The sequence below is a fragment of the Somniosus microcephalus genome, chromosome 8 (genome assembly GCF_052327205.1).
Source record: "Somniosus microcephalus isolate GS21.2 chromosome 8, FLI_Smic_1.0, whole genome shotgun sequence".
Taxonomy (NCBI): domain Eukaryota; kingdom Metazoa; phylum Chordata; class Chondrichthyes; order Squaliformes; family Somniosidae; genus Somniosus; species Somniosus microcephalus.
In genome coordinates this window covers 93,452,331-93,480,021 of record NC_140994.1, presented here as the reverse complement: position 1 = coordinate 93,480,021, position 27,691 = coordinate 93,452,331, and the positions used below count along the sequence as shown (strand labels likewise).

Genomic DNA, 27,691 nt, shown 5'->3' with positions numbered 1-27,691 from the left:
CACACCTGGAGTACTGTGTACAATTTTGGTCTCCTTACCTAAGGAAGGATATACTTGCCATAGCGGGAGTGCAACGAAGGTTCACGAGATTGATTCCTGGGATGGCAGGACTGTCGTGTGAGAAGAGATTGAGTAAACTAGGCCTGTATTCTCTTGAATTCAGAAGAATGAGGGGATCTCATTGAAGCATACAAAATTATTACAGGGCTTGATAGGGTAGATGCTGGGAGAATGTTTCCCTTAGCTGGGAAGTCTAGAACCAGGGGCCACAGCCTCAGGATAAAGGGTCGGCCATTCAGGACTGAGATGAGAAGAAATTTCTTCACACAGAGGGTGGTGAATCTTTGGAATTCTCCACCCCAGAGGGCTGTGGAGGCTCAGTCATTGGGTATATTCAAAACAGAAGTCAATAGATTTCTGACTAGTAAAGGCATCAAGGGATATGGCGATAGGGCTGGTGAATGGAGTTGAGGCAGATGATCAGCCATGATCTCATTGAATGGCGGAGCAGGCTTGAAGGGCTGAATGGCCTACTCCTGCTCCTATTTCTTATGTTCTTATGTTCTTAAAGCAGCTGTGAGTACTCAGTATTTATTGCAGTATTTCCATCAGTTTCAATCAACCCCCTTAATTGCTTTCACTGGCGAGTTTCAGGAAGCCCGGGAAACCTGTGGGTCTGACGTTAAATTTAAAAGTGTGTTGAAATATCACTCCAACTGAGCAATTAGCATATGTTAATTGGCAACCTGTCTCTCCCGAGGAGGTGCCCGCAAGCCGCCTAACATGCTTGAGTTAAACACGGAAGTCAGCAGGTTGGAGCATTTCTGGTGCTTTTAACCCCCTACCCACACCCAAACCCACGTGCTCCTCCAGCTTAAAATTGCCCCCATAATCTCAGCTGACTTCTCCAGTGTAGTACTGAGGGAGGTGCTGTCTTTTGGATGAGATATTAAACCGAGGCCCAATCTGCCCTCTGGGGTGGATGTAAAAGATCTCATTGCACTTTTCAAAGAAGAGCAGGAAATTTCCTCCAGTGTCTGAGCTAATGTTAAACTCTCAACCAACAGCAGTAAAAAATGTTTGGTTCATCAATTATCTCATTTTTTTTTGGGACCTTGCTGTTTGCAAATTGGCTGCCGTGTTTCCCTACATTACAACAGTGACTGCATTTCAAAAATACTTCATCTGGGACGTCCTGAGGTCGTGAAAGGCATTATATAAATGCAAGTTCTTTCTTTCCTTCTTTAACTGGAAATGCACTAAATAGCTATAGAGCTTCTTGAGGAATTTGAATGAGCCATACTGCAACAACCTTGAACATACTTCTGTATCCCATTTGTTTCACTTGGTTTTCAACCATCCATTGAGGGAATGCAATCTGGATTGAGAGTTCACAATTTGATCAGGAAGTAAGACCATGAGCCAAATTTCCATAAAATAGCAATTTCCCCAATGTCATCTCTCAGAGGAGTAACACTGGGAATGCATATCAGGAACTTGGGTCTGGAGCTCAGTGCATCCAAATCATGTCAGTGTGGCGGAGCCACTAAAGGACTCAGATCGTTTGTATATAATTCCCTTTAACAACATGTTAACTACAGCCTGAGTCTGTATCTTTATTTATACTGTTTACTTGTACAGAGCGGGAAGAACGTGATGACGTCAACCACAGGACCGTCCGAGCAGTCCTCGTGGAGCCTCTGAACTGAGCCTCTGAACTGAGCAGACCTACACTCAATGTTCTCCTGTAGTTACTTGTTTAAACCTGTTAGTTTCCATTAAACTTCGTTTTGTTTGAGCGCCTGAGTGGACCTCAGTCTTTGGATAGGAACTAGACATTCCTACATTGGTGACCCCGACTTTTGCGAACGGTTTTCGCAGAAGATACTCAACATGGAAACGAACGCCGTTACCTTGAAGCTACCGCAGTTCTGGGAGCAGCAACCAGCTGCGTGGTTCATCCAGGCTGAAGCCCAGTTTGCCATCAGGGACACCATTGCGGATCAGACCCGTTATTGTTACTTGGTCTCCGCCCTCGACAGCGCCACAGCCTCGCGGATCGTCAGACTACTTGGTAGTTCGCCTACTGATCACAAGTATGACACGTTAAAGGCGTGGTTGCTACAGGTCTTCGGGCTCACAAAGTCGGAGCGCGCCCGCCGGCTGCTCGCTATGCCCGGCCTCAGGGACTCCAAGCCTTCCGAGCTCATGAGCCAAATGCTCACGCTTCTTGGTTCCGAACCGGAATGCTTCCTCTTCAGGGAGCTATTCCTCTGCCAACTACTGGAGCAAGTTCAGGCTGCCCTAGCCAGGTCCGAGGTCACAGACTGCGCGGAGCTTGCTGCCGAAGCGGACAAGATTTTTGCGGTGACACAGCAGCACTGCGCTGCCACGAGGAGCCCATCCCCCACAGATGCTGCTCCAGCTCCTTAATCAGCGGGGTTGTGCTTCTACCACGCCCGTTTTGGCGCGAAAGCAAGAAGCTGCCGCCCTCCCTGCAGCTTTTCGCTCAAAAAAACATAACATCTACAGCAACCCTGGCGAATGAAGACCGGGTCTAACGAGCGACCCGCGGCTGCGATGGCCATCGGAGATTCGGGAAAGCTTCACTTCATCACCGACTCCCTATCTGGTCGACGTTTCCTTTGCGACACCGGGGCGTAGTATAGCATCCTACCTGCGTCAAATCTCGATATACAAGCTGGGGGCCGCGGCCCCTCCCTCATGGCGGCTAATGGTGTGGACATTCGGACCTTCGGAAGGTGGCGGGTCCAGGTGTGTTTCAGCGGCCAGCGCTTCCACTGGGAATTCATCACGACCAAAGTCTCGCAGACCATCCTCGGGGTGGATTTTTTGTGCGTCAATGGACTCCTAGTCGATGTCAGGCACCGCCGGTTGATCAATGCGGCCACGTTCCACTCCATCCGGTGCCGCCGCGGTAACGCCGTGCCGCGCACTGTCTCCTGTGCGTTCCCACCTCCAGATGACTTCACTCGCCTCCTCGGAGAGTTCCCAGATCTGACTAGGCCCAATTTCTCCTCCTCGGCCACGAAACATGGTGTAGAACATCACATCACCACTACTGGCACCCCGGTTTACGCAAGGGCCCGACGATTCGAACCCGGCAAGCTCGCGGCTGCAAAAGCGGAGTTCGACACGATGGAGCGGCTGGGGATTATTCGACGGTCGAATAGTCCCTGGTCTTCGCCTCTCCACATTGTTCCGAAACCCGGCGGCGGCTGGCGGCCATGCTGCGACTACCGACGCCTGAACGACGCCACTACTCCTGATCGGTACCCAATCCCGCATATTCAAGATTTCTCGGCCCATTTGGCGGGAAATACCTTTTTTTCAAAAGTCGACCTCGTCCGTAGTTACTACCAGGTCCCCGTGCACCCGCAAGACGTCCCGAAGACCGCAGTCATCACCCCATTCGGCCTGTTTGAATTTCTGCGGATGCCGTTTGGCTTGAAGAACGCTGCACAGGCTTTCCAGCGCTTGATGGACTCCGTGCTTCGGGACCTAAAATTCCTCTTCGTCTACCTCGACGACATCCTCATCGCCAGCCCTAGCAAAGAGGAGCACTCCTGCCATTTGTGCACCCTCTTTACATGCCTCAGTCAACACGGTTTGATTATCAACCCGGCCAAGTGCCAGTTCGGCCTGCAGCGGATTGATTTCTTGGGCCACCGCATCACATCAGACAACGCAATTCCCTTACAGGCGAAGGTCAAGGCGGTTACATCTTTCCCGCGCCCACAGACCATCAAGGCCCGACAAGAGTTCCTCGGGATGGTCAATTTTTATCACCGGTTCGTCCCTAAGGCAGCCCTGCTTATGCAGCCCTTGTACGAGGCCCTCAAGGCCAAGTCCGATAAGGATCCGATCAGCTGGACAGCCGAGATGGACCGGGCGTTCGTCGACACCAAAGGTGCCTTGGCCAACGCAACCATGCTGGTGCACCCGCTTCCAGGTGCCACCATCGCCCTTACCACCGACGCGTCGGACTACGCAATCGACGCAGTGCAGGAACAGTGGGTGAATGGGACTTGGCAACCGCTGGCGTTTTTCAGCCGTCAACTATGGCGAAACGAAAGAAAGTACAGCACTTTCGATCAGGAGTTGCTGGCCCTTTTTCTAGCCAACCGCCATTTCCGGTTCTTACTAGAGGGACATCCGTTCACGGCTTTTGTAGACCACAAGCCACTAACGTTCGCTATGGCCAAGACCGCCGAACCGTGGTCAGCTCGGCAACAACATCACCTGGCGTTCATTTCAGAATTCACCACGGACAATCAGCATTTGTCCGGTAAGGACAACCTGGTGGCGGATTGCCTCTCCTGTGCGACTGTTCCCACAGCCCAACTCGGAATCGACTATGCCCTAATGGCTGCGGACCAAGCCTCGGACCCAGAGGTCCAATCATACAGAACCAGACCCTCTAGCTTCCAAGCAGCCGATGTCAAATTCCATACCGCAGGCACCACGCTACTTTGCGACGTCTCCATGGGAGCTGCCCACCCTATCGTACCAGTCACCTGGCGCCGAAAAGTGTTTGACGCCATACACGGGTTGTCACACCCTGGCATAAAGGCGTCGCAAAGGCTGATGTCGTCAAAATTCGTCTGGAGGGGTATGCACATGGATGTCCGCGACTGGGCCAACACCTGCGTGGTCTGCCAAAAGGCCAAGGTACAGCATTATGTAAAAGCTCCATTGGCCACTTTCGTTGTTCTGGAGCGTCGGTTCGACCACGTGAATGTGGACCTCGTGGGGCCACTTCCACCTTCTCAAGGTTTTACACACATCCTCACAATGGTAGACCGCACCACTAGATGGCCAGAGGCAGTTCCGTTGGTTTCCACCACTTCGGCAGACGTAGCCAGAGCTTTCATCTCCTCTTGGGTTGCTCGTTTCGGGGTACCGGCGGACATCTCTTCCGATCGTGGACCGCAGTTTTCCTCTGAGCTCTGGAATGCTGTGGCTCAGGGGCTCGGCTCCAAACTACATCGCACCACCGCCTATCATCCACAGGTGAATGGCTTGTGCGAACGATTCCACAGGTCGCTCAAAGCCGCTCTGCGGGCCAGTCTTCAAAGCACGGGATGGGTGGACAGATTTCCATGGGTCCTTTTAGGTCTTCGTACGGCGCCCAAAGAAGATTTGCAATCGTCCTCGGTGGAACTCATATATGGCCAGCCACTCCAAGTACCAGGGGATTTCATCCCGTCTCCAACAGAGCCATGGTCCGCATCCCAGCAACTCATCAGCCACCAGGAGGCAGCCAGATGTTTCGCTCCAGTGCCTACGTCGCAGCACGGCTTACAGAGCTCCCATGTTCCAGCTGAGCAGAAGAGCGCCGAGTACGTGTTTATCCGCCACGACGCCCATCGGGATCCGCTAAAGCCCCCTTACACTGGTCCCTTCCGCGTCATATAGCCGGGAGACAAAACCTTTTTGGTCGATATCGGAGGTAAACCGGACCACATTTTGGTTGACCGGTTGAAGCCGGCACACTTAGAGCTGGACCGCCCAGTCGAGATCGCTCAACCGCCAAAACGTGGCCGACTGCCCACAGTCGCCGTGCCAGATCCACCACAACCGCCCGCCAGCTCGACCACCGCCCATCAGCTTCCACTTCAAGGTTACAGAAGTCGCTCGGACAGGCTTGTCAGGCCTCCTCGCCGTCTCACTTTTGCTGTTAAAGACAATTCTGGGGGTGCGCATGTGGCGGAGCCACTAAAGGACTCAGATCGTTTGTATATAATTCCCTTTAACAACATGTTAGCTACAGCCTGAGTCTATATCTTTATTTATACTGTTTACTTGTACAGAGCGTGATTACTTTAACAGCGCGAGTAAACACGATGATGTCACGCCGTTCATCACGTGATCCCCCACTGGCGGGAAGAACGTGATGACGTCATGACGTCAACCATGGGACCACCCGAGCAGTCCTCGTGGAGCCTCTGAACTGAGCAGACCTACACTCGATGTTCTCCTGTAGTTACTTGTTTAAACCTGTTAGTTTCCATTAAACTTCGTTTTGTTTAAGTGCCTGAGTGGACCTCAGTCTTTGGATAGGAACTAGACATTCCTACACCAGCATGATTTTCTATCTATTAATTGTAATGGAGACCACAAATCAGATGTGTTGCCTCTGCACCTGAATTCCCAATTAGAGTTACTGTTGCAAAAAGCTCTGTGCCACAAACACCAAACAATAAAATTGACTCTATAACATTATCTTCCTTTGCTGCCACCCAAGAAAGTTGCGATCTATTTATCACTGTGAGTAGTTTCAGTGTTCTACAAAGCCTTTAATCTGCCTATTGATGGAATATCAGTCATGTTTGGAACTCTGCAGAGAACACTCTTCAGGGTTCAGCAGAGTTGAAATCTAGACAACCGAACAATGTGAATGGCTTACTCCATGCCAGTTATGACCCATTTCAACAAGGGATGTGGCCAAGCTGTTAGTCATCTGCAAGATTATGACAGGGATAGCACCATAAGATTTACTTATATTGGCCTAGAAATTCAGTTGCGTTCGCCAGCCGTTAACGCCATAAGAGGGGTAGATTTCCAGCGCTAGGCACTTAGCGCCCGGGCGCAGGCTGGTCTGCGCCAACGCCCAACTTCAGTTGACATTTAGCGCCGGCGCAAAGTGTTTGCGCCCGCTCAGCTGCGCGCGCAGCTTATGACGTCATTTCGTCGTGCAACGCTGTTTGTGCGCCCCAAACCGGAAATTCAGTGGCGCCCGCCCAATGTGGGCGTGGCGCTGTTAAGAACTGTGAAGTGGAACGCAGCAGAGGCCCTGCGGGCCTCGGGGAGCGCTAATTAAAGGGCACTTACACTGAACTATAAAGGCCAGCCATTTTGCTGCAATGACTTTAGTGCTTTGGATTTCTGGACAGAGACCAAGGAACAGACCTTACTGATTTGGGACAACATACGAGAGGTATTTTTGGCTTCTGGCCAGAGCTTGGAAATTTGACTCTTTGTGATTTCACTGTTTGCAAGTTTATTATGGGGGCTGCATGGGGTTCCAACCCTCAGTTCCAGCATTATGTGCGAAGGGCTCGCAGACGCTGTGTGAGAGGGGCAGCCATGCCTAGACGCAGAGGGGCCATCAGGCGTTGGCAACGTAGGCCTTACCCACTCAGGGAATACCGGCAGCAGGTGTCCTATCTCACCATGACTGCCGCGCATTGTGTTAAGAGGCTGCGCTTCAGAAGGGAGGTGGTTGCAGAGATCTGCCAGCTGCTTCACAGAGATCTGCGTCCACAGCTGATGTGCAGGACGTCTCTGTCGGTGGAAGTGAAGGTCACGGTGGCTCTGAACTTTTATGCAAGCGGCTCCTTCCAAGCCGCTGCTGGGGACATAGCGAACATCTCCCAGTTCGCCGTGCATCGCTGCATCCGGCAGGTCACCGATGCCCTTTTCACAAGGAGACACCAATTCATCTCCTTCCCCATGACCCTAGAGAGGCAGGAGCAGCGTGCAGTCGGATTTGCCAGGATCGCCAACTTCCCCATGGTGCAGGGCGCCATTGACTGCACGCATGTGGCTATGCGGGCACCTATCGACAATGCCGAGGATTACCGCAACCGGAAGGGCTACCATTCCCTCAATGTACAGCTGGTGTGTGACCACAGGCAGCGCATCCTAGCTGTCAATGCCCGCTTTCCAGGAAGCAGCCACGATGCATTTATCCTGCGCCAGACTACTGTGGCTGACATGTTCGCGGCACAGCCTCCACCAAGGGGATGGCTTATTGGGGACAAGGGCTACCCTTTGTGCACATGGCTCATGACCCCGCTCCGCGCGCCCAGGACCCCTGCGGAGGAGGCATACAACGAAAGCCATCAAGCCACAAGGAACATCATAGAGCAAACGATTGGCGTCCTGAAGCAACGGTTCCGCTGCCTGGATCGATCCGGCGGATCTCTACAGTATTCGCCGGATAGAGTCTCCCAGTTCGTCGTCGTTTGCTGCATGCTGCACAACCTGGCTATCCGCAGGACTCAGGCACTGCCACCTCACGTTGGGCCACCACCTCAGGAGGACGAGCAGGAGGACCATGAGGAGGAGGAGGAGGAGGAGGAGGAGTACCAGCCCAGAAGGGAGCCACAAGGTCCAAGGGCCGTCTGCCGGCGGCTTATTGAACGACACTTCTAGGCCCCCTGTCAGGGAATGGCTTGTGGCAATGAACGCACCTGAATGCAGCCGCTCCGCAAGCCCTCAGCCGGTTAACGCAACAACCACTTGAAACATGACACCTGGACAAGCTGAATAAATAAAAAGCTTTACTTAACAAACTCAGGGCCCTTCCCACATGAAACAGAAAAACAGACAAGACCCCCAAAAAACAGTGAAAAACATATCTCACTCCCACAACCTGGGGAGGAATAACAAAACTTGTCAATCCAATTGGCCTTCATCTTCGGCCTTTCCAAAATAAGCCCCCCCCCTCCAGAACACAAACACCCCCATATAAAAAAAACAGTTGCCGACACCCTCTACTTGGTGTGCCGAGAGGGCGAGTCCTTGTGCAGGCTTCTCCGGCCCCTGCCCGACCTGTTGCTCCGCCTCAACCTGGGCCCTGTGGGTGTTGGAAGGCTGGGGAAAGGCTCCTGAGGGCCGCAATGCGTAACGGCAGATGCCCTTGGGGGTCGGCCTAGACGAGGTCCGGCCCTGGAGGGTCCGGCTGCTGACTGCTACAGCTGTGGCTGGGCAGCATCAGTCTCTGCAGCAGCTCGTCGCACCTTGGCTGGGGGAGTGGCAGTGGCGGCTGCAGCAATGGGGGCAAGCTGGCTGATGCCAGGCGCTCGCTGATCGCCAGAGACATTGGCACTCGGCCGGGCTGGCACTGCAGCAAGCGCAGCAATCTGGTGGAGGCCAGACCGCTGTGCTGCAGCAGGGCGGCGGGTGCCCTGTCGATGCTTCCGTGACACAGCGAGTGTGGCAGAAGTGAGTGCCCGAACTGCCCTGTTCTGTGCCCGCATCAGATCAGCCAGTGTCTGCACGGCACCACTCATGAACTCGCGACTCGCGTCCTGTGCTGCCGCGAGTTGGTCGACACCCCTGGCCTGTGCTGCCGCGAGTTGCTCGACACCCCTGGCCTGTGAGTCCCCGAAAGCGGCCATACTATGAGCCAGGGACTCAATGGCCTGAGGCAACTGTCCCACAACCCCCATGAACTCGTGGCGCCGCTCGGAGGCCGCGGACATTCCATCAAGGAGGCGCACCTCCTGGGCGAGGACCGTCTCCGGACTGGAGGGCGGACTCTCCATCTGGGGAGAAGGCCGCCGAGCTGCCCGACCCTTCCCGCATGCCTGGACGCCACTGGGCCCAGCAACTGCCCTTCCCTGCAACACTTCCCCCCTCTGGGGAGAAGGCAGCCGTGCTGCCTGACCCTTCCCGCCTGCCTGGACGCCACTGGGCCCAGGCGCTGCACCCCCCTGCAACACTTCCCCCTGGCTCTCCTCCAGGCAAGACGTGTCCCCTCCATTGCCATCCCCTGGCGCGGATGAGGGTTCCCCCGATGTGCCGCCTTCCTCTTGGTCCTCGTCGTCCTCCTCTTCCGAGGGACTGGCACTCTCAGCTTCATGGACCTCCTCCTCACCAGCTGAAAGCAGGAAGGCACAAGAGTAGCTTTAGTGTGAGGACAGGGCGTCAGCGAGGGAGGCATGAGTGGTGGCATTATGCGCATTGGTCGGACAGTGGCAAAGGATGTAGATCTGAAGCGCAAGGGGAACGAGAGAGGTCCAAACGGTCATGTCCTTACCATTGGGGCCCAGCACAGGGTCGGCATCTCCAATAGCAACGGGGCCAACCACCCGGCCACGCATGAGTCGAGCCACGCGCTCCTCCAGGTCACTGAGCTCCTGGAACTGGCCACGGCCTCCCCCGGTGACATTCTGGCTCTTCATATTCTTGGCCAGCTTGGCCTGCAAGAGAAAGGACGGCCTCTAAGTACAGTGTGTTGCCCTGTTGTTGTCTGCACTGCCTCCCATGGTCGATTAGCATGGCCAGTGTGGTGCCCTGTTGTTGTGTGCACTGCCTCCCATGGTCGAATAGCATGGCCAGTGTGGTGCCCTGTTGTTGTCTGCACTGCCTCCCATGGTCGAATAGCATGGCCAGTGTGGTGCCCTGTTGTTGTGTGCACTGCCTCCCATGGTCGAATAGCTTGGCCAGTGTGTAAAGTGCAGAAAGTGCTATTGATGATCATGCCAGTGCCATAGCTGTGGGAGGAGGGATGGCCATTAGGCCTTTGAGGTCCCTTTGCCCATAATGTGAGGTGCACATGCAAGGATGAGGAGGACACTGGAAAGGGTACTCACCCTGACCATCCGAGTGAGGTCGTTGTACTTCTTGCGGCATTGGTCCGCACTCCTGGGGACATCGCTGGTGGATGACACCCTGTGGGCGATTTCCCTCCAGGCTCTCCTGTACTGCCTCCTGGGAGCCTTCTTGCCACTGTCCGGGCACAAGATCTCTCTTCTCTTTTCAAAAGCCTTAAGCAGCACCCTCAAAGCATGCTCTGAGAAGCGCTGCGCTCGTTCACGGGCCTTCTGCATGGCTTCAGGCGCTATTTGGGTCCACCAGCAGTGTTCAGGCCTAGCTGCAGGGCTCCACTATCCAGGGCGTGGCAGCAGACAAAGTCGACCCTTCCCCCTTTAAGAGCTGGCCGGCGTCAGGGTGTCTGCTGTCAATCAAAACATGACCGCACCTGCGCTGCGCCCGGCCTCGGCGTTATCAGTCCGCACCGCCGGCTTAGCGCCTAAAGATAGGAGTGCAACGCCAGTTTCAGCGCTCGCCCAAACTCCTTGGCCAAATCTACTGAATTTCGGCGAAGTGGCCTACACTTTCCAGCGGACGCTAACTTTAGCGCCCGCCCGACTTTAGCGCCCCAGAAGTGGCGCGACTGAATTTCTAGGCCATTAAGTTTAATGTTTATTCCAGGAACACAAGAGCTACTGTAGCCCATAATAAGGGTACGGTAGCATAGTGGTAATGTCACTAGGCTAGTAATCCAGAGGCCTGGACCAACAATCCAGAGACGTGAGTTCAAATCCCACCACGGCAGCTGGGGAATTTAAATTCAGTTAATTAAATAAATCTGGAATAAAAAGCTAGTATCAGTAATGGTAACTATCGGACTGTCGTAAAAACCCATCTGGTTCACTAATGTCCTTTAAGGGAAGGAAATCTGCTATCCTTATATATGACTCCAGACCCACAGCAATGTGGTTGATTCTTAACTGCCCTCTGAAATGGCCTAGCAAGCCACTTAGTTGTAACAAACCGCTATAAAATAATAAAAATGAAACCGGACGGACCATCCGGTACCGGCTACGGACACGGCAACGGCACACCCAGCCCAGTCAACCCTGCAAAGTCCTCCTCACCAACATCTGGGGACTTGTGCCAAAATTGGGAGAGCTGTCCCACAGACTAGTCAAGCAACAGCCTGACATTGTCATACTCACAGAATCGTATCTTTCAGCCAATGTCCCAAACTCCTCCATCACCATCACTGGGTATGTCCTGTCCCACCGGCAGGACAGACCCACCAGGGGTGGCGGCACAGTGGTATACAGTCGGGAGGGGTGGCCCTGGGAATCCTCAACATTGACTCCGGGCCCCATGGTCTCAGGTCAAGGAAACCTCCTGCTGATTACCACCTACCATCCTCCCTCAGCTGATGAATCAGTACTCCTCCATGTTGAACACCACTTTCACAGAATCACAGAAACCCCACAGTGCAGATAGAGGCCATTTCGGCCCATCGAGCCTGCACCGACACATATCCCACCCGATCCCAGTAACCCCTACACCAACACATATCCCACCCGATCCCCGTAACCCCACGTATTTAATCCCCCTAACACTAAGGGTCAATTTATCATAGCCAATCAACCTAACCCGCACATCTTTGGACTGTGGGAGGAAACCGGAGCACCCGGAGGAAACCCACGCAAACACGGGGAGAATGTGCAAACTCCACACAGACAGTCGCCTCAAGAAGCACTGAGAGTAGCAAGGGCAGAGAATGTACTCTGGGTGGGGGATTTCAATGTCCATCACGAAGAGTGGCTCGGTAGCACCACTACTGACCAAGCTGGCTGAGTCCTGAAGGACACAGCTACCAGTCTGGGCCTGAGACAGGTGGTGAGAGAACCAACATGAGGGAAAAACCAACTTGACCTCGTCCTCACCAATCTGCTTGTCGCAGATGCATCTGTCCATGGCAGCAGTGACCACCGCACAGTCATTGTGGAGACGAAGTCCCGCCTTCACACTGAGGACATCATCCATCGTGTTGTGTGGCACTACCACCATGCTAAATGGGGTAGATTCAGAACAGATCTAGCAGCTCAAAACTGGGCATCCATGAGGTGCTGTGTGCCATCAGCAGCAGCAGAATTGTAATCCACTACAATCTGTAACCTCATGGCCCGGCATATCCCTCACTCTACAATTATCATCAAGCCAGGGGACCAACCCTGGTTCAATAAGGGGTGTAGAAGAGCATGCCGGGAGCAGCACCAGGCATACCTAAAAATAAGGTGCCAACCTGGGGAAGCTACAACACAGGACTACATGCATGCTAAAAAGCAGAAGGAGCACGCTATAGACGGGGCTAAGCGATCCAACAATCAATGGATCAGATGAAAACTCTGCAGTCCTGCCACATCCAGTCGTGAATTGTGGTGGACCATTAAACAACGAACGGGACAAGGAGGCTGCATAAATATCCCCATCCTCAATGATGGTGGAGCCCAGCACATGAGTACAAAAGCATTTGCAACCATCTTCAGCCAGAAGTGCCGAGTGGATGATCCATATCGGCCTCTTCCTAAGATCCCCACAATCACAGAAGCCAGTCTTCAGCCAATTTGATTCACTCCACGTGATATCAAGAAACGGCTGAGCGCATTGGATACAGCAAAGGCTATGGACCCCGACAACATCCCGGCTATTGTGCTTAAGATTCGTGCTCCAGAACTAGCCGCGCCTCCAGCCAAGCTGTTCCAGTACAGCTACAACACTGGCATCTATCCGACAATGTGGAAAACTGCCCAGGTATGTCCTGTCCACAAAAAGCAGGACAAATCCAACCTGGCCAATTACCGCCCCATCAGTCCACTCTCGATCATCAGCAAAGCGATGGAAGGAGTCATCGACAGTGCTATCAAGCGGCACTTACTCACCAATAACCTGCTCACTGATGCCCAGTTTGGGTTCCACCAAGACCACTCGACTCCCGACCTCATTACAGCCTTGGTCCAAACATGGACAAAGGAGCTGAATTCCAGAGGAGAAGTGAGAGTTACTGCCCTTGACATCAAGGCAACATTTGACCGAGTGTGGTATGAAGGAGCCCTAGTAAAACTGAAGTCAATGGGAATCGGGGGGCTGGAGTCATACCTAGCACAAAGGAAGATGGTTGTGGTGATTGAAGGTCAATCATCACAGCCCCAGGACATTGCTGCAGGAGTTCCTCAGGGCAGTGTCCTAGGCTCAACCATCTTCAGCTGCTTCATCAATGACCTTCCCTCCAACATAAGGTCAGAAATTGGGATGTTCGCTGATGACTGCGCAGTGTTCAGCGCCATTCACAACTCCTCAGATAATGAAGCAGTCCAAGCCCGCATGCAACAAGACCTGGACGATGTTCAGGCTTGGGCTGATAAGTGGTAGGTAACATTCACGCCACAGAAGTGCCAGGCAATGACTATCTCCAACAAACGAGAGTCGAACCACTACCCCTTGACATTCAATGGTATTAGCATTGCCGAATCCCCCACCATCAACATCCTGGGGGTCACCATTGACCAGAAACTTAACTGGACCAGCCACATAAATACTGTGGCAACAAGAGCACGTCAGAGGCTAGGTATTCTGTGACAAGTGTCTCACCTCCTGACTCCCCAAAGCTTTTCTACCATCTACAAGGCACAAGTAGGAGTATGATGGAATACTCTCCATTTGCCTGGATGAGTGCAGCTCCAACAACACTCCAGAAGCTTGACACCATTCAGGACAAAGCAGCCCGCTTGATTGGCACCCCAAATACCACCTTAAACATTCACTCCCTCCACCACCGGCGTACCGTGGCTGCAGTGTGTACCATCTACAAGTTGCATTGCAGCAACTCGCCAAGGCTTCTTCAGCAGCACCTCCCAAACTCGCTACCTCTTCCACCTAGAAGGACAAGGGCAGCAGATGCATGGGAACACCACCACCTCCAAGTTCCCCTCCAAGTTACACACCATCCTGACTTAGAAGTATATCGCCGATTCTTCATCGTTGCTGGGTCAAAATCCTGGAACTCCCTACCTAACAGCACTGTGGGAGTACCTTCGCCACACGGACTGCAGCGGTTCAAGAAGGCGGCTCACCACCACGTTCTCAAGGGCAATTAGGGATGGACAATAAATGCTGGCCTTGCCAATGATGCCCACATCCCATAAAACAAATTTAAAAAAAAATAATGCACAGCAACCACACTTCACACATTGCTCTTGCCTGTGGATCTCTCTCCTTGACAGGATCATCACCTGGAACTTTGCCCATCGACCACAGATGTTGAAACACACAAATTAATCATTAACTGCTGAACCTGTGTTACGGGAACATACATTGGATAATAGGAAATTTATGACTTCTACCTGTGAAACTGGGCTTGAATAAAATTGAATATAGGGTTGCCAATCCTCCAGAAAATAAAGCTTAATCTCCTGGACACTGGTGCGAGCTATCCAGGAGAAATATCATGGGCCAATGAAAAAAAATTAAGTTTTTTTCATTTCCTTTGTACATGTTAGTTTATTAGTTATAAAAATATTGGAGATAGAAAAAAAAGACTGCCGGGTGTGGAGAGGAGGTGGGGTGAGGGGCACGGCGCTGTTGGAGGTAAGAGTTCATGTGATGAAACTTCCAGGAATACAACCAACCAGAGTTGGCAACCCTGAAATTTGAACACAGTTACAAGATCGATGTTTTTTCTGTATTTGAAACGTGGGCAAATACATTTGTCCATGACAGTACTCATAGGAGTGACCACTACACAGTCCTTGTGGAGACGAAGTCCCGTCTTCGCACGGAGGACACGTTTCATCGTGTTGTGTGGCACTACCACCGTGCTAAATGTGATAGATTCAGAACAGATCTAGCAGCTCAAAACTGGGCATCCATGAGGCGCTGTAAGCCATCAGTAGCAGCAGAATTGTATTCCACCACAATCTGTAACCTCATGGCCCGGCATGTCCCTTACTCTACCATTGCTATCAAACCAGGCGACCAACCCTGGCTCAATGAGGAGTGTAGAGGAGCATGCCAAGAGCAGCACCAGGCGTACCTAAAAATGAAGTGTCAACCTGGTTAAGCTACAACACAGGACTACATGCATGCTATAGACAGAGCTAAGCGATCCCACAACCAACGGATCAGATCAAAGCTCTGCAGTCCTGTCACATCCAGTCATGAATGGTGGTGGACAATTAAACAACTAACGGGAAGAGGAGGCTCCATGAACAAGCCCATCCTCAACGATGACAGAGCCCAGCATGTGAGTGCAAAAGACAAGGCTGAAGCATTCGCAACCATCTTCAACCAGAAGTGCCGAGTGGATGATCCATTTCAGCCTCCTCCTGAGGTCCCCACCATCACAGATGTCAGTCTTTAGTAAATTCAATTCACTCCACATGATATCAAGAAATGGCTGAGCACACTGGATACAGCAAATACTATGGGCCACGACAACATCCCGGCTGTAGTGCTGAAGACATGTGCTCCAGAACCAGCCATGCCTCTAACCAAATTGTTCCAGTACAGCTACAACACTGGCATCTACCCGACAAAGTGGAAAATTGCCCAGGTATGTCCTGTCCATAAAACGCAGGACAAATCCAATCTGGCCAATTACTGCCCCATCAGCCGACTTTTAATCATCAGCAAAGTGATGGAAGGTATTGTCGACAGTGCTATCAAGCGGCACTTACTCAACAATAACCTGCTCACCAATACACAGTTTGGGTTCCGCCAGGACCACTCAGCTCCAGGCCTCATTGTAGCCTTGGTTCAAATATGGACAAAAGATCTGAATTCCGAAGATGAGGTGAAAGTGACTGCCCTTGACATCAAGGCAGCATCTGATTGAGTGTAGCATCAAGGAGCCCCAAGGTGACTGTCTGTGTGGAGTTTGCACATTCTCCCCGTGTTTGCGTGGGTTTTCTCCGGGTGCTCCGGTTTCCTCCCACAGTCCAAAGATGTGCGGGGTAGGTTGATTGGCTATGATAAAAAAATTGGCCCTTAGTGTTAGGGGGGATTAAATACGTGGGGTTACGGGGATAGGGCTTGGGTGGGATGGCTGTCGATGTAGGGACCGGGTGCCAGGGTTTGGATGATCAGCCATGATCTCGTTGAATGGCGGAGCAGGCTCGAAGGGCCGAATGGCCTACTCCTGCTCCTATCTTCTATGTTTCTATGTTAAAGTGAAGTCATTGGGAATCAGGGGGAAAACTCTCCACTGGCTGGAATCTTACCTAGCACAAAGGAAGATGGATGTGGTTGTTGGAGACCAAACATCTCAGCCCCAGGAGTTCCTCAGGCCAGTGTCCTAGGCCAAACCATCTTCAGCTGCTTCATCAATGACCTTCCCTCTAACATAAGGTCAGAAGTGGGGATATTCGCTGATGACTGCACAGTGTTCAGTTCCATTTGCAATTCTTCAGATAATGAAGCAGTCCGTGCACGCATGCAGCAAGACCTGGACAACATCCAGGCTTGGGCTGATAAGTGGCAAGTAACATTCACGTCACACAAGTGCCAGACAATGACCATCTCCAACAAGAGAGAGTCTAACCAATTCCCCTTGAAATTCAATGGCATTATCCAATCCTCCACCATCAACTTCCTGTGGGTCACCATTGACCAGAAACTTAACTGGACCAGTCACACAAATACTGTGGCTACAAGAACAGGTCAGAGGCTGGGTGTTCTGCGGTGAGTGACTCACCGCCTGATTCCCCAAAGCCTTTCCACCATCTATGAGGCACAAGTCAGGAGTGTGATGGAATACTCTCCACTTGCCTGGATGAGTGCAGCTCCAACAATACTCAATAAGCTCGACACCATCCAGGATAAAGCAACCCGCTTGATTGGCACTCCATCCACCACCAGTGCAACATGGCTGTAAGTGTGTATCATCTACAAGATGCACTGCAGCAACTCGCCAAGGCTTCTTCGACTGCAGCTGCCAAACCCGTGCCCTCTACCACCTAAAAGGACAAGGGCAGCCAGTGCATGGGAACACCAGCATCTCCACATTCCCATCCAAGTCACACACCATCCTGACTTGGAAACATATCGCCGTCCCTCCACTGTTGCTGGGTCAAAATCCTGGAGCTCTCTACCTAACAGCACTGTGGGAGTAACTTCCCCACACGGACTGCAGCAATTCAAAAAAGCCGCTCACCACCACCTTCTCAAGGGCAATTAGGACTGGGCAATAAATGCTGGCCTTGCCAGCGACATGCAATCCCGTGAATGATTAAATTTTTAGAAAGTTGACATACGAGGGCACCCTGGCAGTAATGTAAGTGGCTGGTCTGGCGATGGGTGCCCCCTCTTCACATTGCTTATCGTAATCTGGGATGTTATGATTAAGGTTATCCAACAGGTGGTGCTGTAGCCAATGCTGCTACTAAGGTCAGAGGTTTGCTTCCTGCATAGGTCTGCACAAGGTGGAATGCCAGGATGCTGATGCAGGCTGTCTGTAAACATGTTTCCCAGTTGTTAATAAAGTACTCGTGTTAATTCTACGATATCGCCTCTTTGTGTCCTTGTTCCACTTAATGGATTTATCACATTGCTCATCATCTTTCTCAATGTTGTCGTCATCAGAAGGTGGTTGATGAGTGCCTTGGTTGTCCTCCACCTCTAATCCTCTCTGCTGCGCAATGTTGTGCAGGACGCAGCACACCACTATCACTCTGGACACCCTCATTGGAGAGTACTGAAAAGCACCTCCAGACCTATCTAGGCACCTGAAGCGTATCTTCAACATGCTGACGGCTTGCTCAATGACACAAATGGTGGTCATATGCCTCTGGTTATAATGCTCTTACTCCTCATTGGGGGTGGTTCCTCACAGGCGTCATGATCCAAGTTTGATGGGGTATGTCTTTTCTCCAATGAGCTAGCCCTTATATCTGTCTCCTGGTAGGAAAAGGTCTGGAATGTTGGACTGCCGCAGTATAAAGGCATCATGACAGCTGCCAAGGAATCTGGCGGAGACCTGCATGAATCTCCTCTTGTAGTTGCACACCAGCTGTGCATTGATGGAGTGAAACCCCTTGTGGTCGATGAAAATTCCTGGTTGATAGCAGGAGAAATCGCAGAGACATAGGTCACAATCTTTCAATCTTCATTGGATACAGGAGTAGTGCCAGAGGACTGGAGGGTTGCTAATGTTATACCACTATTCAAGAAAGGGGAGAGGGATAAACCAAGAAACTACAGGCTAGTCAGCCTAACATCGGTGGTGAGGAAATTATTGGAAACCATTATCAGGGACAAAATAAACTTTCATTTGGAAAGGCACGGCTGAATCAAGGAGAGCCAGCATGGATTTGTTAAAGGCAAATTGTGTCTGACTAACTTGATTGAATTCTTTGACAAGGTAACAGAGAAGGGTGATCAAGGTAGTGCAGTAGATGTATATATGGACTTTTGGAAGGCATTTGACAAAGTGCCACACAGGAGGCTTATTAAGAAGATGGGAGCCCATGGAATTAAGGGGAAAGTGGCAGCATGGATATGAAATTGGCTCAGTGATGGGAAGCAAAGGGTGGTGGTGGAGGGATGTTTTTCAAACTGGGAGGTGGTCTGCAGTGGTGTTCGCCAAGGGTCACTTTTGGGTCCTCTTTTCAATGTTTAGAAACGACCTAGACTAGGGTATAGGGAGCAGCATTATAAAGTTTGCAGATGATATGAAACTTGGCAAAGTAGTGAAAAGTGATGAGGATAGTTATAGGCTTCAGGATGACATAGACAGGATGGTGAAATGGGCAGAAGCATGGCAGATGGAGTTCAATGCGGAGAAGTGTGAAATGATGCACTTTGGGAGAAATAATATGGAAAGACTATACTACAGGAAACTTTCGATTAGCCGGCCCCTAAATAACTGGAAATGTCGGTTAACCGGCAAAATTCAGGAGTAGGTTCAGGTAACTTTTATTACTTTTTTTACTCCATTTGTTGCTGTGCAAGGGTGTAGCTGCAGCTGTTGCTAAGTTACAGAGACGCTTACAACTTGTGCCGATTGTTCTGAAGCTGAGGAAGGGTTTGTTGCTTTATATGGAGCTCTCAGCTCCGTATCTTTTACTATAGCGTTTGGTTATCCGGAATTTTTGATGAACCGGCACCATGTCGGTCCCGTCCGTGCCAGATACCAGAAAGTTTCCTGTATAAATGACACGATTTTGAAGTGTAGATGAGCAGAGAGACCTGTGTCCATGTACACAAATCCTTAAAAATGGCAGGGCAAGTTGATAAGGTGGTTAAAAAGCATATGGGTTACTTAGGTTTATAAATAGAGGAATAGAATATAAAAGCAAAGAGATCATGCTAGAAATGTATAAATCACTGGTTAGGGCTCAGCTGGAGTATTGTGGACAATTCTGGGCACCACACTTCAGGAAAGATGTGAAGGCCTTAGAAAGGGTACAGAGAAGGTTTGCCAAGATGTTACCAGGGATGAGGGACTTCAGTTATGAGGAGAGGTTGGAAAAGTTAGGACTGTTCTCCTTGGAACAGTGAAGGTTAAGAGGTGACCTAATAGAGGTTTTCAAGATGATGAGAGGTTTTGATAGAGTAGATAAAGAAAACTGTTCCCTCTGGCGAGTGGGTCAATAACCAGAGGTCATAGATTCAAAATCATTGGCAAAAAGTCTAGAGGGGAGATGAGAATTTTTTTCAATCAGAGAGTTGTCGGGATCTGGAACACTCTACCTGAAAAGGTGGTGGAAGCTGATTCCATAAATAATTTTAAAAGGGAGTTGGACGGGTACTTGAGGATGAGGAATTTACAGAGTTACGGAAAAAAAGCGGGGATGTGGGACTAAGCACGACTGCTCTTCCAAAGAGCCAGCACCGGCACAACGGGCCAAATGGCTTCCTTCTGATACCTCCGATTGTCCTACCTGTGCTCCTGCAAGTGAGACTTCCATACCCACCACCGGAGTACAAATTCACTCTATAATGTAGGGAGTCTCACTCCACTTCACGCAATTGTCAACTTGGGCACTGTATTTGGATTTAGGCTGCATTTACACTATAACTGTAGCATTACTCTGCACCATACACCAATACTAACCTCACAGTGGTCTTGAAAACTATAGTGACTTGGCCGATAGTACCACAGTCTTCCTGCATTTTCAGAAAAAATCTAGAGGCTTGCTTATGAGACCCTGTCCTTGTTATATTTGTTTCTAGTTTTACCCTGTTGTTGCACAAATGACTTTACAAAAAAAAACACAGGGAACAATGGTATTTCCCCGCCCCGCAAAAAGTTTGAGAACTCTTCTAGTTTTGGCTAGCTTTGCCTAAGTATCCACTCAATGAAAATGATGACGAATCACAAAATATGCAAACACTTACCTGAATCACTCATTGACCGTGGCTCTAAATAAATACCAGGCAAATAGGAAAGGAAAAAGTAAGAGAAAATGAGTGCATTAGGATTTTTTCAATTGGACAACAATTTTTTTAAAGGAAACATTTAATGACAGTCAAGATTTACATAATTGTAGCCTTTGCAAATTAGATTCAGTTAAATCTACCCAAGATTTGGCAATGGCTTTAATGCTAGAAATTTGAAAATATTTTAAATGTGTTGTCAAAACGACATGTTTTCAAATATTTCAAATCCTAATTAGTGGACCTCCTGTGGCATTGCTCACAGCAAGTCAGCTGATTGTTTAACACAACTGTACTGCACAATGTATTATTCTGTTGCAGGGGTGCAATTCTTCAAATCAGTTGTTCCTCTTTAAGGCAACAAATCTAATTTTAGTACATAGCAGCAGCCTGAGGTCATCTGGAGTTAATTGCAAAATTGGAAAATTTGTAGATTGTTACTTGGAGCAGGTCATGAGAAACCAACATGAAATTAAAGGTCTAATTCCTTTCTTTATATCCATTTGACACTTTGAACTGTGACTGCCTCAAATTCTTTTAGAAAATAATTTGCAGCTAACTCTTCTTGACCAGAGTGTATAAATATACTTGCAGCTGAACCATATAATTATACAAGATTATGATATATCACTGGGTCTCAAGACCATGGTAAGAGTGAATTTAAGGTAAAAACAGATTTAATTTACTGGGTGGAAGAAGTTTTGTTAGATGATACTGAAATTGGGAAAAAAAGGTGAGACTCACAATGATACAATTTTTATTTGGTACTTTATTCACTGCTCAGTACTCTACACTATAGAGCAGGGGAATGGGACTGACTGGATTGCTCTACAGAGAGCTGGCGCAGACTCAATGGGCCGAATGGCCTCCTTCTGTGCCATTATGACTCTATGATGCTGAGTCAGGAAGATTCAGCGGCAAACAGTCTGCTCCCAGACCTTACTGCTATTGCTCTACACCTTGGAATGTGACAGGACTAGTTAATAAGGCTGTTAAAAAGGCCTACAGGATCCTTACCTTTATAAACAGAGGAATAGAGTATAAAATAAGGGAGGTTATATTAAACCTTTATAAATCACTGTTTCGGCCTCAGCTGGAGTATTGTGTCCAATTCTGGGCACCACACTTTAGGAAGGATGTCAAGGCCTTCGAGAAGGTGAAAAGGAGATTTACTAGAATGATACCAGGGATGAGGGACTTCAATTATGTGGAGGGAATAGAGTGGCTGGGGTTGTTCTCCTTAGAGCTGAGAAAGTTATGGAGAGATTTAATAGAGGTGTTCAAAATTATGGGGGATTTTGAGAGTTTCTCCTTATTTACTCTAATTCCATTGACAGTGGGGTCGATAACCAGAGGACACAGATTTAAGATAATTAGCAAAAGAACCAGAGCTGAGATGAGAATTTTTTTTACACAGCGAGCTGTAATCTGGAATGCACTGCCTGAAAGGATGGTGGAAGCAGATTCAATATTAACCTTCAAAAGAGAATTGGATAAATACTTGAAAAGAAAAAATTTATAGGACAATGGGGAAAGAGCAGGGGAGTGGGATGAATTGAATAGCTCTACCAAAGAGCCGGCACAGGCACGATGGGCAGAATGACCTCCTTCTCTGCTGTATCATACTGTGACAAGTATTTAAAAAGGAATAATATATAAGGAAAGGGAAAATGACATTAGAGTAAATAGCTTCAACTGAACAGACAGCACCAACACAAGTAAGATGGGCTGCATGGCCTCCTTCTGTGTTGTAACTTCTATAAATCACCAGAAATATGAAAGTCACAATTAACGTAAACAAAAGTGATTGATGCTATTCTCAATGCCTTTTATAGTACAAAAGTACAAGGCTTCATGGCAGCACCCTCGCTCCAAGCACTGGCATCTGCTGGACTACGTCATCGCCCAAGCGAGTGACCGCAAGGATGTCCGCATCACCCGCACCATGACAGGAGCTGACGACTGCTGGACAGACCACCGCCTAATCCGCTCTGTCATCTCCATCAATGTAGCCCCAAAACAGCGGCGGCAACAGAAACAATGCCACAGGAAAATCAATGCTGGAGTACTCAAAGATCCCTCTAAGAAAACCCTATTCAGCCTGCGCCTCACAAACAACCTGATGATTCCCAGTGATGCAGAGACACAGAGTGTCCACAGCGCCTGGTCTGCACTCAAGGCCTCCATAATCAGCACCTGTGAAGAGACGCTCGGTCACTCAACCAGGATACACCAAGACTGGTTTGACGAGAATGACCAGGAGATCCAGGAGCTAATAAGCTGCAAGCATAAGGCATTCCTGATCTGGAAACAGCAACACAACTTGAGAGCAAGAAAGCAGCTCTATAGACGCCTGAAGGCTGAGGTCCAACAAAAAACTCGCCACCTAAAGAACAGATGGTGGGTGGAGAAAGCACAGGAGATCCAGCAGCTAGCCGACAACCACGACGTGCGTGGATTCTTTAGTGCAGTCAAGACCATCTACGGCCTAAGCAGCCAAGGTCCTACCCCACTGCGGGCCAAGAACGGAGAGGTACTCATCAAGGACAGAGAGGCAGTCAGTGCCTGCTGGAAGGAGCAATTCGAAGATCTCCTTAACCGAGACTCTGTCCTCGACACGAGTGTCCTCAACTCCATCCGTAGCATGCTACCCGCCACCATCTCAGCACAACCCCAGCCCGGCATGAGGTTGAAAAGGCCATCCGACAACTGAAGAAGAATCATAGAATGATACAGCACAGGAAGCCATTCAGCCTATCGTGCCTGTGCCAACTCTTTGAAAGAACTATCCAATTTGGCCTGTGCCCTTTCCCCATTACCCTGCAAATATCTCCCCATCAAGTATTTATACAATTCCCTTTTGAAAGTTATCATTGAATCTGCTTCCACCACCCTTTCAGGCAGTGCATTCCAGATAATCATAAGTCGCTGTGTAAAAAGAATTCTCCTCATCTCAGTTCTGGTTCTTTTGTCAATTATCTTCAGTCTGTGTCCTTTGGTTACCGACCCTTCTGCCACTGGAAACAGTTTCTCCTTATTTACTCTATCAAAACCTTTCATGATTTTGAACACCTCTCTCAAACCTCCCCATAAACATTTCTGATCTGAGGAGAACAACCCCAGCTTCTCCTGTCCTCTACGTAACTGAAGACCCGCATCCCTAATAACATTCTAGTGAATTTTCTCTGCACCCTCTCTATGGCCTTGACATCCTTCCAAAAGTGTGGTGCCCAGAATTGGACACAATACTCCAGAGAGGCCCAGCCAGTGATTTTATAAAGGTTTGGCATAATTTCCTTACTTTTGTACACTATGCCTCTGTTTATAAAGCTATGGGTCCTGTATGCTTTTTTAACTGCCTTCTCAACTTGACCTGTCACCTTCAAATATTTGTGTATTTACATCTCCAGGTCTCACTGTTCCTGCACCCCCTTTAAAATTGTACCATTTAGTTTATATTGTCTCTCCTCATTCTTCCTACCAAAATGCAGCACTTCACACTTCTCTGGTTAAATTTCATCTGCCATGTGTCTGCCCATTTCACCAGTCTGTCTATGTCCTCCTGAAGTCTATGACTATTCTCCTCATTGTTTACTACATTTCCAAGTTTCGTGTCATCTGCAAATGTTGAAATCATGCCCTTTATACCCAAGTCCAGATCATTAATATATATCAAAATCAGCAGTGGTCAGTATACTTCCCTCCAGTCTGAAAAACAACCACTCACCACTACTCTCTGCTTTCTGTGTCTTAGCCAATTTCATATCCATGAAGTCATTGTCCCTTTAATCCCTTGGTACTTCATCAAATGCCTTTTGAAAATCTATATACACATCAACCGCACTACCTTCATCAACCCTCTCTGTTACTTTATCAAAGAACTCAATCACTTTAGTCAAACATGATTTGCCTTTAACTAATCCATGCTGGTTGTCATTTATTAACCCATATTTTTCCAAGTGGCAATTAATTTTGTCTCAGATTATTGTCTCAAAGTTTCCCCACCACTGACATTAGGCTAGCTGGCCTGTAGTTGCCAGGTTTATCCATCTCTCCTTTTTTGAACACTGTTGTAACATTTGCAATCCTCCAGTCCTCTGGCAGCACTCCCATATCTGAGAAGGATTGGAAGATTGTGGTCAGAGCCTCCGTAGTTCCATCCTAACTTCCCTCAGCAACCTAGGACACATCCCATCCAGACCAGATGACTTTTCTACTTTGAGTGCTGCCAACCTTTTAAGCACTTCCTCTTTATCTATTTTTATCCTATACAATTTCTACCTCCTTGTGTTTTAAAAAAGTCATATGTGAGCATAACCTTACGTATGTTTTATTGGAGATGCTTCCATTTTGATTGTATTTAAAATTTGTTGTTCCAAGCCCTCTGTAGCTGGTTGTCCCATAGCAAACATGCAGAATCACTTTTGGCTAAATAAAAGCCACCCAACCAAAAATCCCAGCTTGTTATCCAGAATACACTACGAATTGAACTTATAAACTTGCAAACACAGAACGATATGTACATTAATCCCTCCCTAGTGAACTTTCTATATAGCCTTCTAATTAATGCAAAATGATTCCAGAATGGGCAGGAGTATTTGAATTTGCTGTGTTAATTAGCCACTGCTATAATAAACAATCCTTACTTTTTTGCAGGATTCGGAAATCAGGAGAATCTTCTATTAAAGTTTCCTCTCTGTACCATTCCATTTTCGGGAAAGGTACTCCTTTCATTCTGCATTCCAATACGACCAGCTGTCCCTCTGCAGCTGTCACATCTTGCAGCGGCTGCAAATCATGTACATGTTAATTTATCAGCCTGTATTTTTTTTCTTGGCTAAGTACTTACATTCCTGCTTTACAAAAGGGTCTAAATGTACCCCAGATGCCCTTTTCATATTTTAGTTCATAAAATATCTTTGAATTATTGTTATCATAAACAGCTGTTATCGTCATACTGCACTGGCAGTATATGGGAAAGATAAATACAGGCAAAATTAATCCAATTTATGTTTCAAATAAACACATGGATTGGATGGATGGAAGGATAAATAGATGACAGCAAGCTAGATAGATAATAGATGGGAGATTGGGAGTCGATAAATATGCAGATAAATGATAAATAGATTATAGATATTTAGATGGATAAATAGACAGACATGACATAAGGCTGTTTTTTTACACCAGTTCTACGTGATTTTTTTACTTTGTCTCTCTTCAGTGTTTTCTTAAGCTCTTTCTTTCCCTGAAAACTGATCTACTATCTCAGATTTTCAATAACTACAAGCACAAGACAAATAGTTCTATCCTTGTCACATTTTGAGATTTTTACCTAGTTGGCATAGAAGGATTTTTTTGGTTAAGTTGCAATCTATTTCTGATTTTTTTAAATCAGTTTCAGGATATAAAGAATTAATTCCCAGAATTCCAGCATACTTTTCTGATTTGATAGCAAAAAGTCTGAAGCCGCTGAAACAAAGTGGTGGCTCGGAGTTTAGTGGGTTAACTCCCAAAGGATAATGGGTTAGCCATTAAAATTGTTATACCAAATCAATTTCAAACATTGGGAGGGTGGTTTTTAGCACATTCCAACACCTCCGAGAGATTTCTGCATGTGTAATGTTGGATTGGTTTCATTCATTGAGCTCAGAAGGTGTCTTAGCTGAAAATGCAATGTAGGTGCCATGACAGGCAGAGTCCTCATTCAAAGTGGTAGTATTGTTTGACAGTGCCATGTACCAATCTGTGGGGAGGGCCAGTGATTATTCTTTTCTCTCTCTCTCGCACTCTCTCTCTTTCTCTAGGTGAGAACGAAAGTCTATAGCAAGTTTGAGCTTGAAACAGTGAGCAGAGAGGTTCCGCTTTCTCTTCAACCAGATAAAGGCTGCGAGAGATTCTAGGTCAAGGCACAAATGCGTGCGGCTACAACAGGAAATATCATTGCTAACATACTAGCCCATAAGATGAATTTAGCCCACTAACTGGGGTAGAGTGGTGTACTGTGGCTATATTGCTCAATATCTAATTATACGATGGTGTGCCCAGGGTGTAACAATAGGACCACCTTGTGATCTGAACTGGAACATATCTTCCTTACGTGCCTTCAGGTGCACTTTTCCAATACTTCTGAAGGCAGACCGAAACACTTGGTGAAACAAGGCCACATATGAATTGTTAAGCTGCTTTATGTCACAGACAACAAGCGAACATACAAAGTAACAGTCAAAGCAAATTCCACTTACTTAACTCAATCTCACTTCTCTCCTTAAAAAATGAGAAAATGTTATAAATTGCACATCCTGTGCCTTTCATGGGCTGACTTAGTTATCTTTAGCATGCCTTTCTTTCTAGATACTCTAGGTATTCGAACTGCAACACTTGACCTCCTGCCTTTCAGTTTCCAGCTACAGACCAGAGATTGTGGCCCCAATATTGACAGGGGCGGAATGAGTAACCGGGATGGAGGCATGTTGGTCGGGCAGGTTTCCCCATTTGATGTAAATCCACAGCGTTCATCTTTTTTATTCAATAGGTTTCATGCCCGGTGTTGTGTATGTAACCTGTTCCACCTTAAGAGAGCTTAAGCCTGTTCCACCTTAAGAGATGTACTACTTTCTCGGGCTGCTGTAGACGTAATACCGGGGGTGAACACACCGGTATATAAGCACTGTGCAGTAATCTTGTATTCAGTGTAGTCCCTACCTCCAACCAGCAAAGACCTGTTTGAGTTATACGTTTAAGTCTTTGTGTTAATTGTTCAATGCAATACACATACTTAACACTGGCGACGAGTCACGTTCTTACCCTGCGGCAGTTATTCCACGGCGGCTTCGTCCACAGACAGGACGTTGAAGAGAGGTTTCAAATCTCACCACCCCACTTGAAGCGACAGGCATTAGGACCCTGAAGCCTCCATCAGCGACTGAAAACGGGAGGACAGAAGACATCCTGCAGCTTTATCAACCTCGGTAGTGGGTAA

At 48.6% G+C, this 27,691-nt stretch overlaps 1 protein-coding gene across 24 annotated transcripts in view; it reads right to left on the bottom strand.

Annotated features, from left to right (window-relative positions):
• The window catches only part of mypn (myopalladin), an 828,299-nt gene that overhangs the window by 390,563 nt on the left and 410,045 nt on the right, over positions 1-27,691 (bottom strand). For all 24 annotated transcript variants that reach the window (XR_015079259.1, XR_015079260.1, XM_085994999.1 and 21 more), the window contains 2 exons: positions 25,359-25,500; positions 20,674-20,697 (listed from right to left, as the gene is read on the bottom strand). Coding sequence is in view for 22 of the 24 variants with exons in the window: in XM_085994999.1 (XP_085851125.1) it covers positions 20,674-20,697; positions 25,359-25,500 (166 nt within the window). In the remaining 2 variants the exon portion in view is untranslated. The remainder of the gene's footprint in view (positions 1-20,673; positions 20,698-25,358; positions 25,501-27,691) is intronic.